The sequence below is a fragment of the Populus euphratica genome, unplaced genomic scaffold (assembly GCF_000495115.2).
Source record: "Populus euphratica unplaced genomic scaffold, PopEup_1.0 scaffold66.1, whole genome shotgun sequence".
Classification (NCBI taxonomy): Eukaryota; Viridiplantae; Streptophyta; class Magnoliopsida; order Malpighiales; family Salicaceae; genus Populus; species Populus euphratica.
In genome coordinates this window covers 358193-381768 of record NW_011499944.1, presented here as the reverse complement: position 1 = coordinate 381768, position 23576 = coordinate 358193, and the positions used below count along the sequence as shown (strand labels likewise).

The window sequence follows — 23576 nt, the reverse complement described above, 5'->3', positions numbered from 1 at the left end:
GCTGCTGTGGTTCCAGTAGTATGACCAGGTCTTTTCAAATTGGCATTTTCTGCTTTTAATATAGGTCAAGCGAGGCACAAGCATCATTGATCACACAAATATGAATATGCTTCGTGATGGGTCCTGGTACAATCAACAAAGAAACAGGAACTTTGATTCACAGGAGTTGCTTAAAATTATGATAATTAGCACCTTATTGTCAAAGAATAAAAGATAAACAATCTGCAAATCTGTAATATATTAGGACTCAACCTTGGAAAAGAAAAGCAATGCAAAATCAACTTTGTTTACGCATTATGTAAGGCTGTGTGATGAGCAAAATTCTGACATTGTGCAAATCTTGCTAATTTCAAATGTGTGATCTTAGTCCATGTTCTTTGTTCATTTGTCCTTATTGTAGTTCAGCTAATAGATTAACCCTGCAATTTTTGCCACCGTAGGTTGATTTTGTATATCTCAATAATGGAAGAAATCTACAAGGGAATGACGGTAGAGTAACTTGTTTAATCTTGGAATGTTCTCCTGCTTAGTTTGGAAGCAGTCCTTTCACTTAATGTTTAAAGTTTTTCTTCTTCTTTGCTTTGTCTACCATGTCTGAGCTATCTGGTTTCCGAATATCACATTGAATTCAAAGAAATTACTCCCATAAATTAATTTAACTGGGAGTAGTCAAATGATAGGTGGAAGCAAAGGATCCCGCTAGTGGTCCTTCGCATTATTACAATGAAAGCACTGGAAACAACCAGTGGGAAATGTCAAATGATACACCTTCAGTTACACACTCCATCTCCTTTTCCTCCTTTAGAAGATTGGGTGGAGGCTTTGGACGAATCTACTGGTATGCCATATCAAGCACAGTAACATCTCCTCTGTAAGGGAGTGGTATCTCGGTTTGCATCGACATCTTCCTCTCGCTCTAGATTGTTGCAGTGTTCTAATTTTTTACAAGTCAAGCTCTATCCCTTAGAGGTGAAGATGTAGACTATGTTGATTCTGGTCAATAAATGTCAAAGTAATGTGGCATTTCATTTGTTTTATGCTTCTCCGATTGTCAGGGTCCCCTATTCCTACAGCGGCCATACCCATCACCAGGGGCTGTTTTGCGAAAGAATGCCGAGGTTGCTTCAGAAACAAAGATCTCTAGTTCTCGTTACACACCTATATCCAAGAGAGGAGATGATGGTGATAACTGGGACTTTCTGCAAGGAGGTGTGCTGTATTTGTGTCCAGCTGATTGATAGTTCGATACCTCCTAGCCATTTGACTTTTCTTCAACATACAAACCTTCTTCGATGGTTTAATTAAAATTGTCTCCGACACACGCAGGTTGAGCTGGAAGTTTATATGGGGTGCAAGAACTCTTTTGCGAAGTTGAAACAAGAGTAGAAAAGAGAGGGGATTGTCTTCAGTTTGACACATGCCTGAGTCTCTGACACATGCAGGATGAGCTGGAAGTTTATATGGGGTGCCAGAACACTTCTGCGAAGTTGAAACAAGAGTAGGAAAGAGAGGGGAATGTCTTCAGTTTGACACATGCCTGAGTCTTACACAACATGTGTTGGACTAGAACTAGTTCGAGAACCAATTCCATACACCTTGCAGGTTATTCTGCTCTCGATTTTGGTTTAGACTATGTTGCAGGAATTCTTCTGCTGGTCTTGTAAAATCTCTCCCCTCGTATCTTATAAAACACATCCACATGTACGAGCAACCAATGGCAGCCTCATAGCAGGAGCTTAAAGAGTGTATTCTAGCAATGCCTATGGGGTTGGAGAAAGGTGGACGAAAACATTCATGCTAATAAGAGCATGTTTTCTCTTTCAACTTTCTCTCCCTCTGCAATTATCATGGTTAAAGCATCACCAAGGTAAGGAGCCAAAGAACACAGCTCAACCCACGCCCCATGCTAGCACATATTTGGACCAATTGGGTGTCGTAGTACTTGTTTTTCCTTTGTCTCTTGCTTAACTACAGTTCATATGGCAGAGGTTGCTCATCATGGTGGGCCCTAAATGACTAGTTTTCCAAGAACACATGATCATGCGATGCTCTGGACACCGGACAGTGTGAGGACTCAGTGATTATTCCCATTATGTCAACGAAGGGAATTATTAAGCGAAGGCAATTCACAAATCTCTTTTTTATCCTAGTAATTAACACACACCAAAACAAAATATTCGCTCCATGCTTGGTAAAAAAGCAATTGAACAACTCATTAAAAAGCATTAAGAAAAGGTCATCAATTGAATGATTTTCAAACAGCACTAGGGGTGAGATTAAAAAAGAATAGTTATTAAATCTGGTTTGATATAGATTAAGAACTAATCCAGGCTGAGTTTTATTTTAAATTGTTTTGAATATTGATGTGATCAAATCTAATTGATTTTGTGGGTTAATTAGCAACTTAATTAACCCAGCTAAATTTATGTTAAACTTGATCAGAATCTATTTAAAAAAAATTATTTATAATAATGTTGTTTTATTTTTTTGTATAAAATAACTATAAATATTGATATGGGTTGATTTAGTGACCCATAAGTTAATCCGTTAATCTAATAATTAAGTCTTAAACTAATTAAACCATGACGTGAATCTAATTAGCCGGCTGTGAAATATATACAGCATAATGTTTCTTAACAGTATTGTAATTATAATTTCCAGTAAAAATAATTTTATTTATTAATAAAATATAAAATTAATTTATTGAATAATATTAAATACTAAAGAAATGAATGCAATTAGCGAGTTTTGCAAGAAATCAACTACGATGCCTGGTTAATAATATAATTCAGAATTTAGCTAGGTTAAGAACCTGTATCGTGAGGTCAACCAAAACAATATTGTTTTAGTGATTTAAAGAAAAAAATACCAATAAAAAAATCTTTAAAATTAATCTAACAATATAATCTAAATTTAACCAGATTAATATCTAAATTGATTTAATAACAAAATCATTTTCACGTATTTTATAGTGCTTTACAACTTATTTCATTTTTTGGTGTTAAGAAATAGAAGAAAAAAACAAGCAATAGGAAACATTGAGAGAGAAAAAGATTTTTTAAGTAATTAAATATTAAATCAAGCATGGTTAATAATATAATTATCATAATCTGTTTAGAATCTAGCTAGGTTAAGAATCCGTATCGCGAGGTCAACCAAAACAATATTGTTTTTGTAATTTAAAGAAAATAAAACACCAATAAAAAAAATTAAAATTAATCTAATAAAATCATCTAAATTTAACATATTAATATCTAAATTGATTTAATAACAAACTTAAATTGAGTCAAATACTAGATTAGTGAGTTATCAAATCAATTTATAAGACTAATTCAAATTTGAGGACTATTAAGAGATACATTTATTATTTTTTAAATTAAAAGTATTATTTAATTTATTTTATAAGAATAGAGTGATTAAGCTCAACAGTTAAACCATTGATTCATTAAGTTTACTATTTTTTATTTAAATTATTTTTTATATTTTTAAATTATTTTAATATACTAATAGTAGAAATAATTTTTTTAAAAAATATATATATATATATTATTTAAAAATATTTCCGAATAAGAAAAGCACCGTGAAAACAACTTCTGAACTGTATCGAACACTCTCCTAGAAGGGGTGGTGTTGACCCCGGTAAGATGGCACAAATTCCAAAGGTGCAAACAACTAGAGAGTTGAGGGACACTAACACGGTTGGCGTGTTACACACCACGCGTATTTTAGGATAAAACAACCCCACTTCCCTTACCATTTTTCACCCGCTGCACACTCAACCGTAGTCAAGTCTATTCTTCTCTCTAGCACATACACAGAATCTACTGTCAGATCCAGACAACCCCTTTTAATCTTGTATGTTAAGATAGCATAAAGTTTTGATCTGTAAGTAATTCTTGCTTTCTTTTCATATTTATGCATGAATGTATTTCTGTCAATTCTTCCTGTTTGATCTTGACATGTTTGTTTCCTTATTTGGGTTTGATCTGTTTTTTTTTAATGTTTTTGTGCGTTTATGGAATTGGTTATTTTTTGTGATTGAATTTAGAAAACGAAGTAAAAATGGACTCTTTTTTTCCTCCTGTTTGATTGAGTGATTGTGGCTTGTTAAGCAGATATAAAAATTATGCAAGAAAGAAACTTTTTTTTCTGCCAATTCTGTTGTGGTGGATGGTTTATTGTATATCTTCATCTGGGTTCATTTTGTTTCTTTTTCTTTTTCTGGAGATTTTAATTGATTTTTTTGTAGACAATGGATTCATTGAAAAATTAGCATTCAATATTGTGTGTTTGTGCGTGTATTGGTGTGTGCATGTCTAGCTGATAGAGATTGACTTTCTTTGAGAGTTGATTTTAGCTCGATGAGAGGGTGCTTGTATAAGTTTGAGAAATTGATAAAAGTTGATGTGTTTTGCATAGTATTTTCTTAGCAAACATCACCTCGAGGAAAATGATTGAGTAGGAATGCAATTATTAGGTTTTTGGGTGAGACAGTTTTCATATGGTGATTGAATATTTTGTCGGATTGCTTTGTCGATAATAAGGAGTTTGTATTTAATGTGGTGGTTTCCTCGTTGTCAGGCAGTATGATGTAGATAATTGTTACCTCGTTTTCAGGCAGTATGCTTTAGATAATTGTTAAAGTTTAGGTGCTTTGGGACTAGAACTGGGTTTTGTGCTGGGAACCTTTTCAGAGGAGGAAGAGTAGACAAGTGGAGAGGATGTCAAGTAGCAGAAATACCCACTGGTGTTACAGTTGCAGGCGGCCAGTTCGACTGCGTGGGCGAGATGCGGCTTGCCCCTACTGCAGTGGAGGATTTGTCCAAGAACTTGATGATATGCACCGCATCAGTCCATTGGATTTCTTTGGAATGGACAGTGATGATGATCGTGACCAGAGATTTGGGTTCATGGAAGCTTTCTCACATCTTATGAGGCAGCGAATGGCAGATAGAAGCCATAATCATGATATTAGATCAAGATCAGATTCAGTTCCTGGACATAATCCAGGTTTCGGTCCTTTGTTGATCTTTGGTGGCCAAGTTCCTTTTAGGTTGTCTGGAAATGGTGGGTTTGAAGCTCTCTTTTCTGGGACTCCCGGTGTTGCCTTTGCAAGGGGTAATGCAGGTGACTACTTTATAGGCCCTGGACTGGAAGAATTGTTTGAACAACTTTCAGCTAATGATCAGCGGGGCCCTCCCCCAGCTACCAGGTCATCAATTGATGCGATGCCTACTATCAAGATCACACATAGGCATCTTCGCTCTGATTCTCACTGTCCAGTCTGCAAAGATAAATTTGAGCTGGGATCTGAAGCGAGGCAAATGCCGTGTAATCATTTATATCACTCAGATTGTATAGTCCCATGGCTAGTCCAGCATAACTCGTGCCCTGTTTGTCGCCAGGAGCTACCCCTGCAAGGATCAAGTAGCAGACACAGTTATCAAAGCTCAAGCTCTCGAAGCAGAAGCAGCAATTATAGTGGAAGGGAGAATAGCAGAGAAGGAAGACGCAATCCATTGTCTTATCTGTGGCCCTTCCGCTCATCTAATTCAAGCTCAAACCATGATGAGACTCCTGAAAGCAGCTCTCCTGCCATGCATGAAAACAACCCCCATATGGGGTATTCAGGATGGCCTTTTAACTAGGGTGTTAATATGTTGTGAACACAGTATGTTTTCATTGTCTAAATGAATCATGGTGCCTCCATTTATAGTTGACCCATTATCGTGGAGTGAGTGGTTTGAGAATTGAGCCCTTGAAGTTACAAGCGTGGAGTCTGCTTGAAAAGTAATTGAGGACCATTCATGTTTTCGCTGAAACTTTTACTGTAAATGACTTTTTAGCATTCTCCTCTTAATCACATGTGCTTATAACACGCTCTGTTTATAATCTTGGTTGTGCCTGATGGTGGTACTGAATCTCCTTAGGTTTTTGCTCAAATTCTCTTTTTGGTTGCCCCGCCTCTCTTGTTTCATCAAGCTGGCAATGGGATTGAAAGGAAACATTTTCTAAATCTAGGAAGAACGCGGATTGATTGTTGAACTAAAACTTGAAACTCAAGGGTTCTATAAGCATTGGACAAACGCAAATTTCTTGCTGGTGGCTGCATGCAAAATGTTTTTAATGACTATGATGAGAGTTTTGCTTTTCAATTCTCAATGCATCTTATTTTGTTATGGTGAAAGGACAGAGAAATACTAACTTGGTAATACCAAGCTGCAAGAGAAGCACACCAGAAATTAAAGGCTCGAAAGAGACTCGAATGAAGCTCTTTAACACTTTTTGTTGATCCCACATTCAAAATCTTTCATGCATACACAGACATCTTTCGAAAGGGTCACTAAATCAAGCTTTGGTATATTACACCGATGACTATGGAGACCGCGAAAACTCCTTCTAGGTTCTGCCTGCTAATTTTAGAAGTACAGATTCCAATCCTAAACAACAGCAAAGAAGACGAAACTTCAGTGTCTCAAACCAAATAAAAAAAATTAGCAACTAGGTCATTTCCCTTTTTTTTATTCTCACTCGTCATGTAATCTTACATTCTTCATTACTTTACTGTTTGTACCAACCTTAAATCACTCCCACAGGGTAAACAGTTCCATGCCCACTCTATCTCTTTGGGATTTCAAAATCATCTCATTCTGGTTCCCAAGTTTGCCCCTTTTTACTGATGCCCATATCGTCACTGTGAATTCAAATATTTTGAACACTTTGCCTTGGAACTTGCTTATCTCTACGGAGAGGATCTTTCAGCAGATAGAGAAATGGTACATAAAGGGGTTAGACCCGATAATCTCACTTATCTTCCAACTCATGTGCCCCTTTTAACATTTCCTGTCTGTACGCACACTATAGCAGGAGCGTGCGTACAAACGGGAAATTATTAAGGAGCAGTTGAGTTGCTTTCTCAGATGAGAAGGTGTGACATTTATTTGAATCCAGCGGCAATGATTGTTAGCTTGGGTGCCTGTTCACACATTGAAGCCATTAAGTTAGGAACAGTGATTCATGCTTCTGCAATTTCGTAGTTGTTTTGAGGGATCAGATACGTAAGAAATGCCGACATTTTATTTCAGTCAATGGAAACCAAGAGTATAACTACTTGGAACTCCATGCTTTCTGGTTATACTAGCATGGACCAATCTGAGGAAGCCTCCTTCCAGTTCCAGGAGACGCTGTTTTCTGGGATTGAACCAAATTGTGTGACTATTGCAAGCATTCTTCCCCTTTGTGCCCGAGTGGTAAATTTATAACTGGTCACTATGGTGGCAGTTCTATGTGCTCGTAGCCGTTCTGGTCTAGTAGCTAAAGGAAACATGTTTGAAAAGATGTCAACTCTCTATGGTATAGTTCCTGGAGAGGAGCACTTTTCTTGCATGGTTGATCTCTTTGGGAGGGCTGGATTGTTAAATAAAGCAAGTAATTAATCTCCAGTATGCCTTACAGGGCAGACACTGCTATGTGGAGCACTCTTATAGGAGCCTGCCTGATCCGTGATAATACAGAGATAAGGAAATGGCAGCTGAGAAATGTTGGAAATGAAGCCTGAAAATCCAGTTTGCTATGTGTTGATTGATAATATGCATGCTGCTGCTTGTCGTTGGAGCAAGCTGGCAGAAGTCAGGACTTCTATGAGGGATTTAGGTCAAGGCCCCTGGACGTGCCTGGGTGGTTGATGTCGGCTCTGAATTTCCCCCCTCTGTCGTTGTTGACACAACCAAAAATCAAATGATCTTTACATAATGTTGGAGGGGTTGAGTAGTTGCTGATCTAATGGAAGCTGCTGGTTATGTTGCCGGAGAAAATCTTAGCTCCGAAGATAGGAGTATTGAGGAAATAGAATGCCGCAACATGTGAACTATTGCTTTGAGCTGGTCTTAGCTCAAGTGCACCGGAGCCTTGAACTGTCTTGTCTTTCTGATTTTTACTTGGGGGGAGATTTTTACTTAGGGGGAGAGTGCTCAAATGCAACCTGTTAATGCACATTGAAGTATAATTGTGAGATGGACACCAGATCAATTGTCAGCCGGTCTAGAGTTTGATTTGATTTAAGTCCTGTATTATTGGGTTATTAGGTTAACCCACGAGTCACCGGATCAATGGTTCGGTCATGAGGTGGGGGGATCCAAATTTAAAAATTAATAACTATGCATTGAACTTCTTCGGAACTACAGCATTTTTTACAAATGGATGGCCAAATATTAAAAAATAGGTTCTCCTGCTATGTACCATGAAGTATCCATTTCTTTCCAAAAGGTGTGATTCAGATGTTACAAAATCATCACTAATGATAGACATCAATAACTTCGCAAACATTTTTTTCTTTTTCTGTGCACTTGAAATGTTGCAAAATCATCACTAATGATAGTGGTGGATCAATGAAGACCTGTGGGGTTATTGGAAGCAACTCAAAGGTGTACAATCAAGCACGAGAAAGTTGATGGGGTTAGAATCGGACGTTCACCAGAGCTTGATAGATGGTCGATAATAGAGCAGAACAACTACCTTTTGCATTAAGGAGCGAATCAAAGACGTTCACAAGAAAGGCATGATAGGAGGAATACATGTTGCAATATAATATTGCAAAAAAAAAAAAAAACCATTCAAGGGTCCTTCCACCAGCCAGAGAGTGAAAATCATGATATGCTGTAGGAAAAACAGTACCGGGTTCTCCTACAGCTTCCAACAGATCCCTAGAGCTACGCTGCTACACTACTTCCAGTCAATTACCAGCTTCCAGTTGATCACTACGAGGAAGGAAATTTACAGGCCATGCTTGGCTGCTTCACCAACCACCACCACCTCCTGACCATCCATTGTCGGCTTGTGATTGTGTAGAATCTCTCTTAGAGGCCGTACCCCATTTCCCATCGTCAATGACTCCACCACTTCCTTGCGCATCGCCGCCACTTCCACCAGAACCCCAGCCACTTTGTGCCCCACCTTTTTTAGAGCTATTACCCCACCCAGAATTCCCATTATCAGTGCCTCCACCACTAGTTCCATGAACAGAGTCACCACCACCACTTCCACCTCCACCAGCAACCCAGCCCCCTTGTGCTGAATCTCTTTTCAAGCTAGTATTACCCCAGCCAGCATTCCCACTATCAGTGCCGCCACCATTTCCATGGCCCCAGCCACCATTTCCACCACCACCTCCACCACCAGTTCCCCAGCCACCAGGAAAGGCTTCCCTGCCAGGAGAGTTTTGGACTTTGGCACCTGGGAAACTGCCCCAACCTTCATCGTTATCCTTGGTACCTGAATCCCACCTGGGCTTGTCATAACCAGAATCCTGCCTCTCATTGCCACTATTATTTCCTCTGGTGCTGTTATACGATCCACGACCACGTCCTCGCCCACTATATGGTCTTGGTGGCCCATTCTGATGACCATCTCGACTACCACCACTTCTATAATCATTTCGACCTGTGAAAATGAAAAATGGGAGAGCATAAAAGATTTTTACAGATATGACAAAATAAGAAGAAAACCAAAATCTTGGTCTAAGCTTGAGCCAAAGAATAAACACAATATAGATGACAGCCTAATATGTTCATTAGATCTGAAGTGGATCAGGCACTTCTCTAGTCTGCCGAAACAGCCCTGGAGACCTGCTGTACACCAAGAAATCTTAAGCATCATAAAAGCGAATGTTTTTAGCAGCATAGATGGTTTAGTCAATGCATCCAGTATGGATACCAATTTTCATCAAGATCAGAGTAACTTCACAAGTTGGGGTTGCCCTGGAGAATTCAAATACTAACAGGAGCAAAATTTAATGGACTCAGAAAGTTTTAAAAAATTCATCAGTTTTTCATGCTAGAATTTTGTGTATTTAAGTCGCTAAGCAGGGGTCATATAAGAAATAAAGAAAACCTCATGCAAGCACTGTTCAGCCAAAGCCTTCAACAAACTGAACAGGCAACCCAATGGTATCTTAGATGGTTTGCATCAACATATCGTCTAACCACCTTCATTTTTTGAAAAATGTTTTACCTGTCCTGGAACCTGGACCAGAAGAACGATCTCTGTCAAAAGACTGCCCTCTCCAGCCATCTTCATCCGTTGAACCACCCCAGGAAGAACCCCTTGTTGCAGGGCTTCGCATTGGGACCATGGCAGCAACTGACCTGATTGATGGTGCTGATTCATGCAAGGGATCATCTATATGCTTTTGAAAATATGCCACAAGCCGGTCAATGTCCTCAAACATGCGCTTTCGAAACTTGAATCCCTTAGGATACAGACCAACATACTCGTGATGTGGATTTGTACTCCTTATATAAGTAAGAATGAAAGTCCCTGGGTGTTCATGAGAAATGCCAAACGAATAAACTATCCTAGCAGGCTGTTGTGATTTCTCAATCCTTAGGAGCTCATCAACTTCTGCTTTAGTACCACTTCTGAACTTGCGATAATTTAGCATTGACTTTAGATGGCCCACCAAGGGATCAACATAGCGGTCCATTACCTACATCCAAAACAAAGTCAACATTGATCTAGCAATATCAAGTAATGAGGGACAAGAGAACAACTGCTTATTCATCACAATGGAATATGCAAGAGCAACCATAACACATTGTGTTCTTTTTTTCCTGCTCCTGTAACAATTACACAAATTACAGGAGAAGCCTTTGAAATGAGATGCTGAAATAAAAGAAACCAACCTCATCCAAATCCTCAAAACAATCCTCCCCTATTTTCAATGTCTTCCCAATACGAAGTAAACTTGTGATATCTTTGTGTTCCTTCCCCCCTTCAACTATATCTTTGTGAGCATAAACTCCATCATAAACTTTAAGAGTTAAAGTTAAATACGAAGGTCCACGAGAACTAGGACGAATAATACTTTCTCCGGGATCCTTGTCGGATAAGAACTGCAAGAAAAAAAATTAAAGAAAGACTAAATTTAGATTTAACAAACAATTGTGAAAAAGAGAAACAAACCAATTTTGATGAAGATTTTCAGAGTATGATGCAAATCCAAAGCAAAAAATTGGTAGAATCCAACCCCAGGTCACGCAAATACAGATGAAGAGGAATCAAGCAACGAGGCAGAAAAGAAAATAATGCAAAATTTCTTTTTAAGAATTCCAATTGAACCATATGGGAAGATAGTTTTCACAATCCGATTTTATCTATTAAACATGTGACCAATAGTATACAATTATAAGGCATCAAGAAGGTACCTCCATGGCTTCATCAGCAGTTATATTCTGGAAGCGTGGATGAACAATCATCCTAGGCTTAAAATGTTTCTTTGCGAGCTCCCTCTCTTTGCGAACCTTCTCTTGCTCACTCCTCATACTGCTTTGGTCTTCATGATAATAGGGATCAAGGTTCAGTACCTGCCGATATCGGTTACTTCTCATCTCACTGTCTTTGCAAACCAAGAACACTTGATATCTATTCTTTTGAATTGATTTGATCTTGCAAGTCAGTATATCATCTTCGCGCAGCTTGTCAGACAACTCAGGTATATCCCTCCAATCATCAGCATAGTCCTCCTTTGTAAGAATCCCAGTCAGACCAGTTTCCAGTGCACATATTGCCTTTCCACCAACCACCCTGCGAACCGTGGCTTGTACAAGTCTCCCTTCAGCAAGGGTATCCTCAGTTTCACCTGAAATCATATAAAATTCCTCGTCCTGGGTTGGTTCCTTATACTGTTTACGCCAGTCCTGGAAACCTTGTATCAGTTCCATTTTTATATCTTTGAAAGTCTCCTTCTTGTTGTCCCGCTTATTGTCTTTAAAATACAAGTCAAAAGCAAATGTTTTCAATAAATTAGGCCGCTCTCTAACATATTCTATTGCCATCTCTAATGCATCGTCATCGTCATTTGCATCACCACTGTCCTTTTCATAAACAACTTTTGCCAACTCCTGTGCGAGACCATAGGATTCTGGATGTATCCTTGTATCATCTAACACATCAATGAACTGGCTGCTGCTAGCAGCAAGGCCACTCCTCCGGACACGCAAAAAACCAACTGCATTGACAAACACCTTTTTACCAAGACCATGAGCTGTAACGAAGTCCTTGCGAGTGAAAATCGCTCCAGTTCTTACCAGAGATCTCTGCAAAGATGCTGCCTTTCTGGGTCCAAGCCCAGAAATGAATTGTAAAGGAGCAAATAACCATTCATGGCTTGTGGCCAAATTAACATCAAGGCCCACCTGGTTTGTGGCATCTACCATAACTTGTTCAATCACCGAGTATTTCTCATCAGGGGTAAGAAAGTTCTCCAGAGGGTTTAGTTTCCAGGATAAAATCTCCCTGGCTGGACCACACAGTGTTGCAACCATAGCCAAAGGATTTTGCAGACAACGGCCAAGAGCAACAGCCCGTTTAACAATGCCTGAGAACATAGGATAAGACAGGGTTAACTGCATGAATAATGGACTTTTAAGATTAAGAACAGCATCAAGACAATATATCATACCTGACTGCCCAGGTAGTTGATCAGAAGAAATCCGAGAATTTTCATAAAGACGAGGGAGAGACTCGTCCCCATACACAATACTCAGTTCATCCATCTCATGTCCAACATCTCTAGGATTTTCCTCCACCATTTTAAAGATAATCTGATGAAGGTGGAATGAAATAAAATAAGCACCAGATAGAATGAACTAAAGAGAATCACATAAATACTATAAATGATAACCACACACACTCAAGCAAAAAGGAACTCCTCGCAAAAACAAGTTAAAGACAGAGCATAGCAGAATCAATGTTGAGTTGAGCTGCAATGAAGCTTTGAAAGTGTCAACAGTAAAAAGTGATGTGAGAAGGATGAATAACGAGAAAGATGGGTAATGAGAGATCCTTCTTCTTGAACAAAAAATTAAAACCAGTACAACAGTTTCTACTGCTTCTAAGTATAATTGCCAGAGAAACATCTCCAAAGTACTATGTTGCAGAGCCCTAAAAGGACCTATAAATCTACTCTCATCAAACTCAAATAAATAGGCCAAGAATGACAAATGGGAAAAAATAGACCAGTATCAGTAGAGTTCCAGCAATAAAACCAGGAGGGGGCGGGGTGGGGTGTTCCCGTAGCCTTTTTTTTAACAATACATAGTGATCTCGTTATCATTTTCTGCTAAGCAGCTTATTTCAAACAGGTTGCAGGCATTCCTCCAAATTGAGCTAGAATATTAATTCCACAAAATTTCCATAAATCCAAACCTAGGGAAATGATAACATCATATGTCTTCTTTCATTCGAAAGAAAAATAAGTTCTTTGTTAATTGTTATGGTTCACGACTTCACATACTTTGCTTTTCATAACATAGGTGCACAGATGTTAGCTCCAACTCCAAGGCTTAGAAAAGAGAATTTTTAGAGTGTTTGAGAGTGGTAACGGTTGATTTTCAAAATGTTTTTTGCTTGAAAAAACATCAAAATATTTTTTTTTTCATTTTTAAAAATTTATTTTTGATATCAGCATATCGAAACGATCCAAAAACACCAAAAAAAATTCAAATTTTGAAGAAAAACATGTTGAAACTCACTCCCAAACAGTGCCTTAGTGGTTATTTCATATCAAGATCTATCAAGAAAACCATTTGATAAAAATGGTAAAGAGAAATATCTGACAAGCCTGATGTCTCAATCAAAACGGTGTGAACTTGTGATAAACTTGTGTGTGGTTTCTCATAGAAGGCCCAGATGATCAAATGCATTGGTATATGGCGCATTCATGGCCATACACTTTGAAGTAGATCACTGTGTTAATTAGTACATACTTTGGAGAGATTTCACAAGTCAAAACAAAAGCTTCTAACAGTATCAAATAAAAGTTTTAACAACTAAGTGTTCCTTAAACAATTAAAGCTGCCTAAAACCTGGTAGCATCTGCATCCACTATGTTTAAGGAAGCAGGAAAATTCTTACTGCCCTGGTAGCAGGAAATTTTGTTAATATAGACAGCATCTCAACTACTTTACATAGTAATATAACAATGGCATGGATCAGTCCAGCACACACATAACAAATCACAGCATCTGAGACATGATTTATTCGCAAAAAATACCAAGACTCAAGGACAAGTTCATTATTGTTTACCTCATAAATATCGTCTTTCAGTTTAGTACAAGACAAGTGTGCAGCTCCCAGAACCACCACATGAGGTTGGTGGTCTGTCATAAATTTCAGAACACGTTGCTGATCATTTTTCTTGCGTTGCTGATCATTAACATTTTGAGATCTTAATGTAAGTGACCCAGTGTAAAGCACATCTAAAACCTCCCCAGATGAATCTAACATCACAAAAGTAGTTGCTGGTTTTCCAGGACCCCAACAGCAGGCCATCACCCTAGGTGCAGCTTCATCGTCCATGGAAACATCACTTTCTTTCCTTTGATATGGTCCCACAGAGACTTTATTCCACAGAACCTTTCCATATTCATAAAGCAACCAGTTTTTAGCTCTGCTAGTCAACAAGGATCTAGCCTCTTTCTCCATCGAAGGTAACAAAAAACCAAAGAGTGCATCCTTGAGTATCAAACTCCTTTGCTCATTCCACAGTTGAGCATATTTACTGACACCAACACTCAAGTAGCGACCATTACAGTCCTCAATCAATTGATCCATAACTTTTTGCGGAAGCTTAACAGTGACTTGAAGAAGTTTCTCCTCTTCAGCCTTTTGGATAAGGAGCCATTGTGCATCCTCAAACATCTTGATTGGCTTTTCACGCAACCACTTGACACCTGCAAACTGATGGAAGGAATCAATAGCAGCATTCCCATCTGCCGTTGGACTTGTAGACACAACAGCATTGTCCATAAAAATGAAACGGACATATCTCCTGACACAGGGCTCACAACTTATCTCAACTGCAGCCTGAAAGAATACAAAAAAAAAATAGTTGAAGGATATTCAAACTTGACCTCATCAAGCATCATTCAGCAGAACATTTTGTAGTTGTAGATGTGGAAAATAAGAGCATTGATTCATACCATGTGCCTAGCCCCTTTAAGAACTGTTTGTGGACTTTCGAACATCGCACATGTAAAATTCGAAGCCATCTCCTCTGGTGTTTCCTTGGCATCCTGCAACTCGTCCTCCTGAAATCAAATAAAAAAAAAAAGTTATGCTTCCATAAAAATATCAACAATCAGTAGCCTATGCAAACTCACCATCTTTAATAAAGATAACTGCATTCCCAGTTGCTCGGCACTGTAACCAAATTTGCTTGCAACTTCCCATAGACCAGCCTTACTACAGATACTGTATTGTGATCTCCGCATGGGCCTCTTGTACTGTCCTTCATCCACCCCAACCTCACCTGGTGGAAAATGCAGGTTAAATTTTGCATCAACATCATCAACCTCTCTTTCTGATTCAGCAGTCTTCAGTGATTTAAGAATTGACTCAAACAGCTGCTGATTTAAATTAAGTCTTGTTTCATCATATATCCGTCGAGATTCTTCTTCAAAGCGCTTATTGTAGTATGAATTGAGGGCACTCTTTCGTTTCTGAAGTAGCAGCCACTTCCTGTCCAAGTCCTGGAGAGCCCAAAGAACCTAAAAGGAACGGTGTGCATGTTTAGAACCTAAAAATTTTATTATGTCTCCTGATGTATGCTTCACTCTGGAGCTAAAAAAAGGTGTCAATCCCATGATAAGTTATTTACCTTGTGCCACTTGAACGTGGGAGTTTTATCAGTGTCATCAGAATTTTCATTGTCTTCATGTTGATCGGGATCTTTCAACAGGCTTAAACATTCCTCTTTCCGATACATGGCAATGAAGGGTATCTAAAATCAAGAATGGAACGTCAATAAACTAAGGTGAAATTGGATCAAAACAACAAAAAATAACATGTGAAAATTAAATGTGTGTGTGTGTGTACATATACTAACATCTAACTTCTGAAGCGTGTATGTACATATACTAACATCTAACTTCTGAATGTGATGTAATTCCAAAAATTGGGTAACATCATCCTTGTTTATAAACAGTCCATTCTTGGCAAACAAAGGTACTGTTCCGCTTGCAATCTGACTATATAACCAGTTGCTCTCCTCCAGTATGCTGAAATCATCCAATGGAGGAGGACCAGTGCTTTCCTCGGATACCTATAAATATAAAAACAGCAAATAACGGGTGCCAGCATGAAGATAACTGAGAGAAATCAAAACAGTAGTAATTTCTCAAAAATAGACACGTCAAAACACCTGCATTCTTTCTGGAATATCAATCATCCGAATCCGATCATCTTTCTCAGTCATGTATTTTTCAGAGATGACAGTTGGTTCAAATTCATCTTCCAATCTCCTTTCTCTCCATTCACTAGATTCTAAACCTTGCTTGCGCATTTGTATGAGTTCATCAACATCACCAAATATTTCTTGAGCTTCTTGCAAAGCAGAAGATGAAGCTCCAGATGCCTGCCGAGATTTCTTTTTCTTTAGCTTCTTGCGTCTACATGATGAGCAAAATAATTAAACGACAGTTGTAAGGTAACATAAACCACACAAATTGCATGGGCAATGGAAACCATACCTCACTAAAGTTCCATCTTCGTCATCTTCATCCACAATAAAATCAGCCATCTCGTCCTCATCACCAATGTCTCCATCCTCTTCCACTTCTTCTTGCTCTTCCTCTTCAGGCATATCCTCGAGTGGAATGCCTGTGGTAATGGAAGACATGATTACTATGTCAAGCATTCAGTCTACAAAATAACATAATTGGAAAAACAGGAGCAGGATGCACATGCCTTCATCATCACCAAATAAGCTGCGCTTCAGTTTCTCCTCAGCAGTTCGCCCACCTTTGCCGCTTCCATCAAACTCATCATCAGAAAGCCCATATCGGTCATCATCTGAATCCCTCTGAGCTTTCTTCAAACGCTTGAATTTTTTGCTATCCTGACATAATTTTTAAGCAAAACTCTCATAATAATAAGCCAAACTATTCATCTATACAAACAGTGCAAGAATTGACCTGCAATATTATCGATGAGAAACATTACAAAGCTCACAACCTTTGGCCGATGATGGTACACATTGTTGTCCCGCAGAAGCTCGTAATCATCTTCATCAAGGACATCCTCAGCTTCTCTAAGGGCATAGAAACAAGCATCATTAAGACCAATAGCTCCATTTTTTAAAACCACAATTGCCAATAAAACAACTCGTAACCCATTCTCCATCACTCAGTCACAAAAATTCCAATCATTCTATCATTAAAAAAAACTATATACCATGGATAAACTACAGAAACACAGTGAAAGCAAAGAGAAACAGACCTTTTCTTCTTTTTCTTCTTCTTCTTGTGCCTCTCTTCATCACTATCTGCCCTCTCCTCTTCTTCATCCGCCTCCTCTTCTTCCTCAACATCATCCACTATAAAATCATCCTTCTCATATTCATCCTGCCCTTCTTCTGCGCAAAAACCGCAAAACTAAATCACGCATTCCTGAACACGATTCAGCACTTCCCTTCCAACAAAAACAAAAAATCCATTTTTCCCCAAAAAAATAATTTCCCTCAAAATAAACATCATAAACAGCTCATGCAAAGAGCCCTAGAAACAAAAACCAAAACCCATTAACCCAAAACTTAACAAAAACCCACTCGAATTAAACCCTGAAAAACTTCAAGAAAAAAAGCCATAAAAGTTAAGCAAGTGCAAACCATCCTCCTCCTCCTCCTCGTCGTCGTGGTGGCGGTCAATTCTATCTCCATCAACAGGCTCTCTCTCTTCGTCTTCGAACTCCACCTCATCTGCAAAAACACACCAAACCAAAACCACAAACAGAAAATGCGTTAGAAAATTACAAAACTAAAGGTTTAGGGTGTTTAGGGTAGAGCTAGCGATTTTCCTTACCTTCATCAGAAACCACGTTTTTGCCCATACTGATTGATTCGTTATTGAAGTGAAATCGAAAATTAAAAAAAAAAGCACGAAGAGAGATAAGAAAAAATTGAGAGATTTGAGAGTGAAAGCGTGTTTAGTGTTCGGATTTCTTTTGGCGATGGTGAAGAAGTGAAGATTGAAGAGAGAAATTAGAAATTGAAGAGAAAGTAGTGCTGTCTGTGCTTTTTTTTTTTTTTTAGTGACGTGATTGGGCTCTTTTGCTTCTTTTTTGGGTCTATTCGCCGATATGGTATTGGGCTTTTAGACTGAGCTATGAAGGTGGGTTCGGCCTCTGGAAAGAAACTAGAGAGCCCAGCCGTAACACCAAGTTAACTTTCCAAAAATATTTATAGTTTAAAAAGATACTAAATTAATTTTTTTAGTATTTTTTATAATTTTGATATTTTAATATTAACAGTTAGGAAATAAAAAAATTTAATATATTTTTAAATAAAAATTTATTTTAAAAATTATTATGCACTATAATTTCAAATATTTCTTAGTGTGTTTGGGTGCTTTTTATTTTAATATTTTTCAAAAATATTTTTAATTTAAAAATATTAAATTATTTTATTATTATTATTTTAATTTTAACATGTTTATGTGTCACGTAGGAAAATATTAAAAAATAATGTAATATATTTTTAAATGAAAAATTATTTTAAAAAGTATAAAACATTTTTTAACAAGAAAAAATTAAGTGACTAGAGGATAAACTTGTAACTCTATTAACTTTGTAAAATCTAAACGACACTAAACAAGATTAAGTTTTTAAATATATATTCATATATAAGAAATTATAATATCAAATCTTAAAAAATTCTAATTACTTTTTTATTGCTGAGCCAATGCTATCCGTTATTCTAGCATTTTAAAAGTATCTCTAGAATAAAATTATTTTTTTTATTTTTTATTTATTTAAAATTAAAGTTTGTAGTATTTTCAAATTGATTTAATATATTAAATTAAATTTTTTTTTTAAATAAGCAATTTAAAAATAATTAATTATTATCGTCCTCTCGGACAATTCTATCTGCGTAGCAACTCGATTAACGAACCACGGCAAAGGGCCATCGAGCAATCACAAAGCAAAACGTCATTCCACGTCAGCAATTCTATTTATCTCGTCATCGTCCATTATTTGGCATTGGCAGTCAGCTCGTTGTCTCCGCCACAGTAACACTCAACGCATGGCTGCTGAAACATCAAAACAATCTAGCTTGGCCGCTTGTCGGTCAGGATTTTGTTTTTTCATGACAATAAATTACTCTTCGCTCAACTTCCATTCAACCCATGGGATCTCAGATGGGCCCATGTTTGTTGGGCAAGATTCTATCTCCAGCGTATGATTGTTTTTTGAAATTTAATATCATACTTCAATTCCTTTTTTAATTGCATTAAACAAGATATTTGGTTAATTCGATCACATTCTCTGTAACTAATTAATTTGACTAAGCTTGACAGGATCAACACTAATAAGAAAAGAAAAAATGAAACATCCTAATTTTACTAAGAAGCAATTAACCCTGCAACCCACAACTTCATCCGCGTGATAATTTTCTAATATAATTTTTTTCTCTTTTGAAATTTTTATTTTCTTAAAAAAATCAACTGTTATAAAATTAATTTGTCAAAAAAAATCAATAGATTAAAAAATAATATAAATTATATCTTAAAAATTTACCTAAAAATTTAAGCTAATAAATAAAAGACACCGTTTAGGAATGAGGTACAAATAACGTTTCTAAAAAAATTAATTTTTTTTATTAAAATTTAATATATTTTGAATTATTTTGATGTTCTGATATTAAATAGTTATTAGTAGCAAATAGTTCATTAATATAATATTAGAATATTGATGATGAAACAGTCATAGGTTAAAATTTAATTTTTTATTTATTTGATAAAAGTTAAAATATAAAATAATATGAGTATATATAAATTTTAAAAAATAATATAAATCATTTATTACATCTCCATCTATGAATTTAAATTTTTGAGTTTTAGTTCTATGACACAATGCGACTTCAATTCTTCTCTAAAATTTTTATTTTCTTAAAAAAATTAACTGCTATAAAATTAACTTACTAAAAATATTTAATATATTAAAAAATAATATAAATTATATCTTAAAAATTCACCTTAAAATTTAAGCTAATAGATAGAAGGCACTGTTTAGAAATGAGATGCAAACGACGTTATTAAAAAATTTAATTTTTTTGTTAAAATTTAATATATTTTAGATTATTTTGATGTGCTAATATTAAATAGTTATTTAAAAAGCAGCCGCAAATAATTAATTAATATAATATTAGAATTTTGATGATCAAACAGTCACGAGTTAAAATTTAATTTTTATTTATTTGATAAAAATTAAAATATAAAGTAACATAAGTCTGTATAAATTTTAAATTTAAATAATTTTTACTTAGAAAAAAATTTAAAAAACAATATAAATCATTTATTACATCTTCATCTATAAATTTAAATTTTTGAGTTTTAGTTATATGACACAATGCGACTTCAATTCTTCTCAAATTATTCTCGTATATTTACTTATCTTTGCGTGTCTGGTTAATAAAGAAAATCACAAGAATCACATCGCACGACAAAATGTGAGGTATTGCTACGGCATCAGTACCATTCACGTGAAAATGAAATCGTAATTTACACCGAAGCGGGAGCTCTGCGTCTCGGAGTACTAGCTTGTGAGGTATTTGGGATCGGGACTCCACATGTACTGCCTTGCGAGATTCAAGGACACGATTATATAGGGTGATGAAAAAGAAGATGAAAGTGAAGTCACTGCTTGAAAATGCTGGTGGGATTTAGGGGTTTTCCCTGCTATGGACCCATAGTATATGTGTCACTTTCTATTACAAAACTATGTTATGTTACGGGTTAAGTTAAGTTTTTTTATCATGAAAAATAATTTCTAGGCAAAGCCAGTGTTCTTGAAGAAATTTAAAAAAAAATACGAGACTTGGGTTATTAATGTCACTGTATTTAGTAAACTTGTTTAATATAATAATATGATTATAGAAGGTCAACATAGGAAATAAAATGAACAAAAAAATTGACAATGATTAATTAAAAAAATAAGTTTTTAATATTAATATCTCATTGTTAGGGCAACAACTGGGAAAGAAAACCAAGAAAAATATTATGAATATTTATAATTAATTAATTTATTTTAAAATCCTAACTTTAACAAGTAAAATGACTTAAAATAACTTAGGTTACTTTTAGAATTGATGATAAATCATATAAAGAGCAAATTAAAAAAACAGTGTATTTTAGTATCCAAATAAATAGACACTAAATAATTAAATTGAAAAAAACATGAGATTAGAAGGAAAAAAAAAGAAAAATAAATAAATTTAAGTGAACTTTTTACAACCAAGTTAATTTTTCAAATTTATAAATCATAAAATCTTAAACCGTAACTTAATTAAAAAATTTAGTTTTTAATTAATTTAATATTAATAAAAAAAATTATAAAAAAAAATTTATCAAGATAAAAAATATCTATCAAAATAACAAAAATCAATTATAAAAAAAATAATTTAAAAAATTTATCAAGATTAAAAATATCTATCAAAATAACAAAAATCAAACTTGGAAGATGAAAAAAATAAAAGGGGTAAAATTAAAAAATATATATATAATTCATTCTAAACAAAACAAAATGAAAAGAAAAAATAAATTGAAAAGAAAAAATAAATTGAAAAACTCTTTAGAAAATCAATGACGGGGGAGAAAACAAAAGGAAATAAAGAGAAAAGATTATTCACATCTAACTAGAGATTGGCTAGTCAGACGCACGTCCAAGGATAAAGGGTTTTGGAGACAATTCAAATGCCTTATCGAGATGCAGCGTTTAGTTGATGAAAAGCACCTTACGTGTTGTCCACGCGTTAACATATTTTCCCTCAGACAACTTTGCCACTTTGGTGTCAATTAAATAGTTTTTGTTTTTAAAATCAATGTTGTTATTTTGCTGTACTTTACATGTAAAACAAAACTGAGCTGTCTCTTGAATGATAATAAATTGAACATAAGAAGAGGATTTTATTACTCCGACAACAAATTTAATAATTTTGCTCGAGAATTGCAAAAAATCATCAATTTATTTCATCTATACCATGACAGGAAGTGAAACAAGGATAAAATCAAGGCGTCACTTTATGCCTGTGCTCGGAACACACCTGTGGGACGCGTCGGTCAAGAAGAGGTTCTAAGCGCGTTACTTTATCACCGTTCATATATATTCATCAATCTTCTACTTATTTATTTCTTAACTATTAAAACTTCTGCACGAGTTTCTTTAAAATTTAAAAAATATTATTTATTACCTTTTTTGTTTCATTTTCTTCGTTATCTTTTATTACGTACACTTATTCTCTCTTTTTATTGTTATTTTGCGTTGCAGCAGTTTTTTTAATATTTTTAAAATTATCTATTACATGAAAATATATTAAATTTATGTGTGTTTTTTTAATTTTCAATCATTTTAATTTGTTAATATTAAAATAAAAAATAAAAAACATTATTTTAATATATCTTCAACTCGAAATCATGAAACATCACATTACAAAATACATATTTAAATAATTTTTTTTAATTCTAATATATTTTTTAGAAATATATGAAACCAAAAACTAAAAAGAAAACAGGTTTAATAGTTGATTGTGGCTTTCTTATGATTTTCTCAGATAAATTTCTTAAAATTTTCAAACAAATATGCAATTGATTAATTATTTATTTATAACAACTTATTAGTTTGATCAAGATATTAAATAAAAGAGATTTTTTATTTTATAAATAGTTTATTGAGCTATGGTTGAATCTAGCTACTCATCAACGCACTCTCTCTTTTTATATATTCATACATAAATATAAATAAGATAGTCTTTGGTTTTTTTTAATCTAAATTATGGATGGAGCAAATTTGAAGCACAAGAGAGGACTCAACAAAACGACGAGCCGCACAAAATACACGTCGATCACGGGTGTGCGTGTGGGGGCGGTGAGACCCACCTATCCGCCGTGACCGGTGCGTGCGGTTCATTAATCATTCCTGTATTGGAAGGCACCGCAACCAGCTGCCGGGCGTACTTTCGCTTTCTAATACGGTGAAAGCTTCCCCGCCACTCACGTCCCTCCCTGGATATTTCAAACTCTGCAAAACTTTTATTTGCTTGCGAGTAAAACAAAGGATAATTACAGGTACAGTGAACTTTTTTTCCCTGATGATATTGTTGAAAAAGGTTAATGGTTAATTTGACTTGATTAACATATTATACTATATTGTAAAACGTTTGGGATTTTTATTGTGTCACGGTGTTTTTTTTTATTTTATTTGATATTCAAACTTTATTTTTCAGTAATTTAGTCATATTTAAGAAATAATTAATTTCAAATTCTTATAAAAGGATAAAATGAAAAGAAATGGGATGAAATAAAAAAAAGGTAAACAAAGATGGTGTACCATAAATTTTGAAGAAATGCATTTTGATCCTTCAACTTAAATAATCACATAAATTATATAATTTTGATCCCTTAAAATTGTTTTAACTCTATTTTGTAACAAATTTTTATTTTTTTGTACCTGTTTAAGAGAGAAGATATAAAGGTTAGATTTTGGCGATAAAAATATAAACTTATAGTTAATGCTAATTTAGGTCATTA

The 23576-nt window shown here is 35.4% G+C and overlaps 2 protein-coding genes across 7 annotated transcripts; one reads left to right on the top strand and one right to left on the bottom strand.

Moving 5' to 3' along the window:
* The first annotated feature begins 3636 nt into the window (after positions 1 to 3636).
* Positions 3637 to 5892, top strand: RHC1A (RING-H2 finger C1A). 4 transcript variants are annotated; one of them, XM_011043054.1, is made up of 2 exons: positions 3637 to 3885; positions 4622 to 5892. In XM_011043054.1, the coding sequence occupies exon 2, from the start codon at positions 4722 to 4724 to the stop codon at positions 5646 to 5648; it is 927 nt and encodes a 308-aa protein (XP_011041356.1). In that variant the 5' UTR covers positions 3637 to 3885; positions 4622 to 4721; the 3' UTR covers positions 5649 to 5892. The 4 variants fall into 4 exon arrangements, with proteins under 4 accessions (XP_011041356.1, XP_011041355.1, XP_011041354.1 ...); XM_011043053.1 differs by having other exon boundaries at positions 4586 to 5892; XM_011043052.1 differs by having other exon boundaries at positions 3638 to 3885; positions 4582 to 5892.
* A 2605-nt stretch (positions 5893 to 8497) lies between these two features.
* Positions 8498 to 18061, bottom strand: LOC105137333 (transcription elongation factor SPT6-like). 3 transcript variants are annotated; one of them, XM_011043048.1, is made up of 18 exons: positions 17856 to 18061; positions 17663 to 17752; positions 17275 to 17410; positions 17011 to 17086; positions 16744 to 16894; positions 16527 to 16656; positions 16199 to 16445; positions 15920 to 16099; positions 15656 to 15778; positions 15159 to 15545; positions 14979 to 15086; positions 14083 to 14862; positions 12458 to 12599; positions 11202 to 12373; positions 10680 to 10889; positions 10009 to 10483; positions 9158 to 9438; positions 8498 to 9124 (listed from the first exon to the last, which is right to left on the bottom strand). In XM_011043048.1, exons 1-18 carry the CDS (start codon positions 17881 to 17883, stop codon positions 8795 to 8797), a joined length of 5046 nt encoding a protein of 1681 aa, XP_011041350.1. In that variant the 5' UTR covers positions 17884 to 18061; the 3' UTR covers positions 8498 to 8794. The 3 variants fall into 3 exon arrangements, with proteins under 3 accessions (XP_011041350.1, XP_011041352.1, XP_011041349.1); XM_011043050.1 differs by having other exon boundaries at positions 8498 to 9042; positions 9175 to 9438; XM_011043047.1 differs by having other exon boundaries at positions 8498 to 9438.
* Between the last annotated feature and the right edge of the window lie 5515 nt (positions 18062 to 23576).

Excerpts from the sequence above, each read along its gene's own strand:
- RHC1A (XM_011043054.1), top strand. The coding sequence starts at position 4,722 with ATGTCAAGTAGCAGAAATACCCACTGGTGTTACAGTTGCAGGCGGCCA.
- LOC105137333 (XM_011043047.1), bottom strand. The coding sequence starts at position 17,883 with ATGGGCAAAAACGTGGTTTCTGATGAAG. Across the intron at positions 17,411-17,662 it reads CGAGGAGGAGGAGGAGGATG|AAGAAGGGCAGGATGAATAT; the intron begins GTTTGCACTTGC and ends GTTTTTGCGCAG. Across the intron at positions 10,484-10,679 it reads GTTTTGAGGATTTGGATGAG|GTAATGGACCGCTATGTTGA; the intron begins GTTGGTTTCTTT and ends TTTTGGATGTAG.